Source organism: Fukomys damarensis, unplaced genomic scaffold (genome assembly GCF_012274545.1).
Source record: "Fukomys damarensis isolate Sample0158 unplaced genomic scaffold, DMR_v1.0_HiC HiC_scaffold_31, whole genome shotgun sequence".
In the NCBI taxonomy this organism is placed as follows: domain Eukaryota; kingdom Metazoa; phylum Chordata; class Mammalia; order Rodentia; family Bathyergidae; genus Fukomys; species Fukomys damarensis.
The window spans coordinates 16,430,422-16,430,656 of record NW_022900943.1 but is presented as its reverse complement, the minus strand read 5'-3'; the positions used below and the strand labels follow the sequence as shown (position 1 = coordinate 16,430,656).

Genomic DNA, 235 nt, shown 5'->3' with positions numbered 1-235 from the left:
CGTCCCGGAGCTCTGGGCATGAACGGCTACGGCTCTCCCTACCTGTACATGGGCGGCCCGGTGTCGCAGCCGCCGCGGGCGCCTCTGCAGCGTACGCCGAAGTGTGCGCGCTGCCGCAACCACGGAGTCCTGTCCTGGCTCAAGGGCCACAAGCGCTACTGCCGCTTCAAGGACTGCACCTGCGAGAAGTGCATCCTGATCATCGAGCGGCAGCGGGTCATGGCAGCGCAGGTGG

General features: G+C 67.7%; 1 protein-coding gene across 1 annotated transcript in view; it reads left to right on the top strand.

Moving 5' to 3' along the window:
• Window positions 1–18: 18 nt before the first annotated feature.
• The window catches only part of LOC117283850 (doublesex- and mab-3-related transcription factor 3-like), a 13,849-nt gene continuing 13,632 nt past the window's right edge, over window positions 19–235 (top strand). Inside the window, 2 exon segments of the mRNA XM_033757708.1 lie at window positions 19–233; window position 235. The exon segment at window position 235 is cut by the window's right edge and continues 121 nt beyond it. Coding sequence (XP_033613599.1) covers window positions 19–233; window position 235 — 216 coding nt within the window.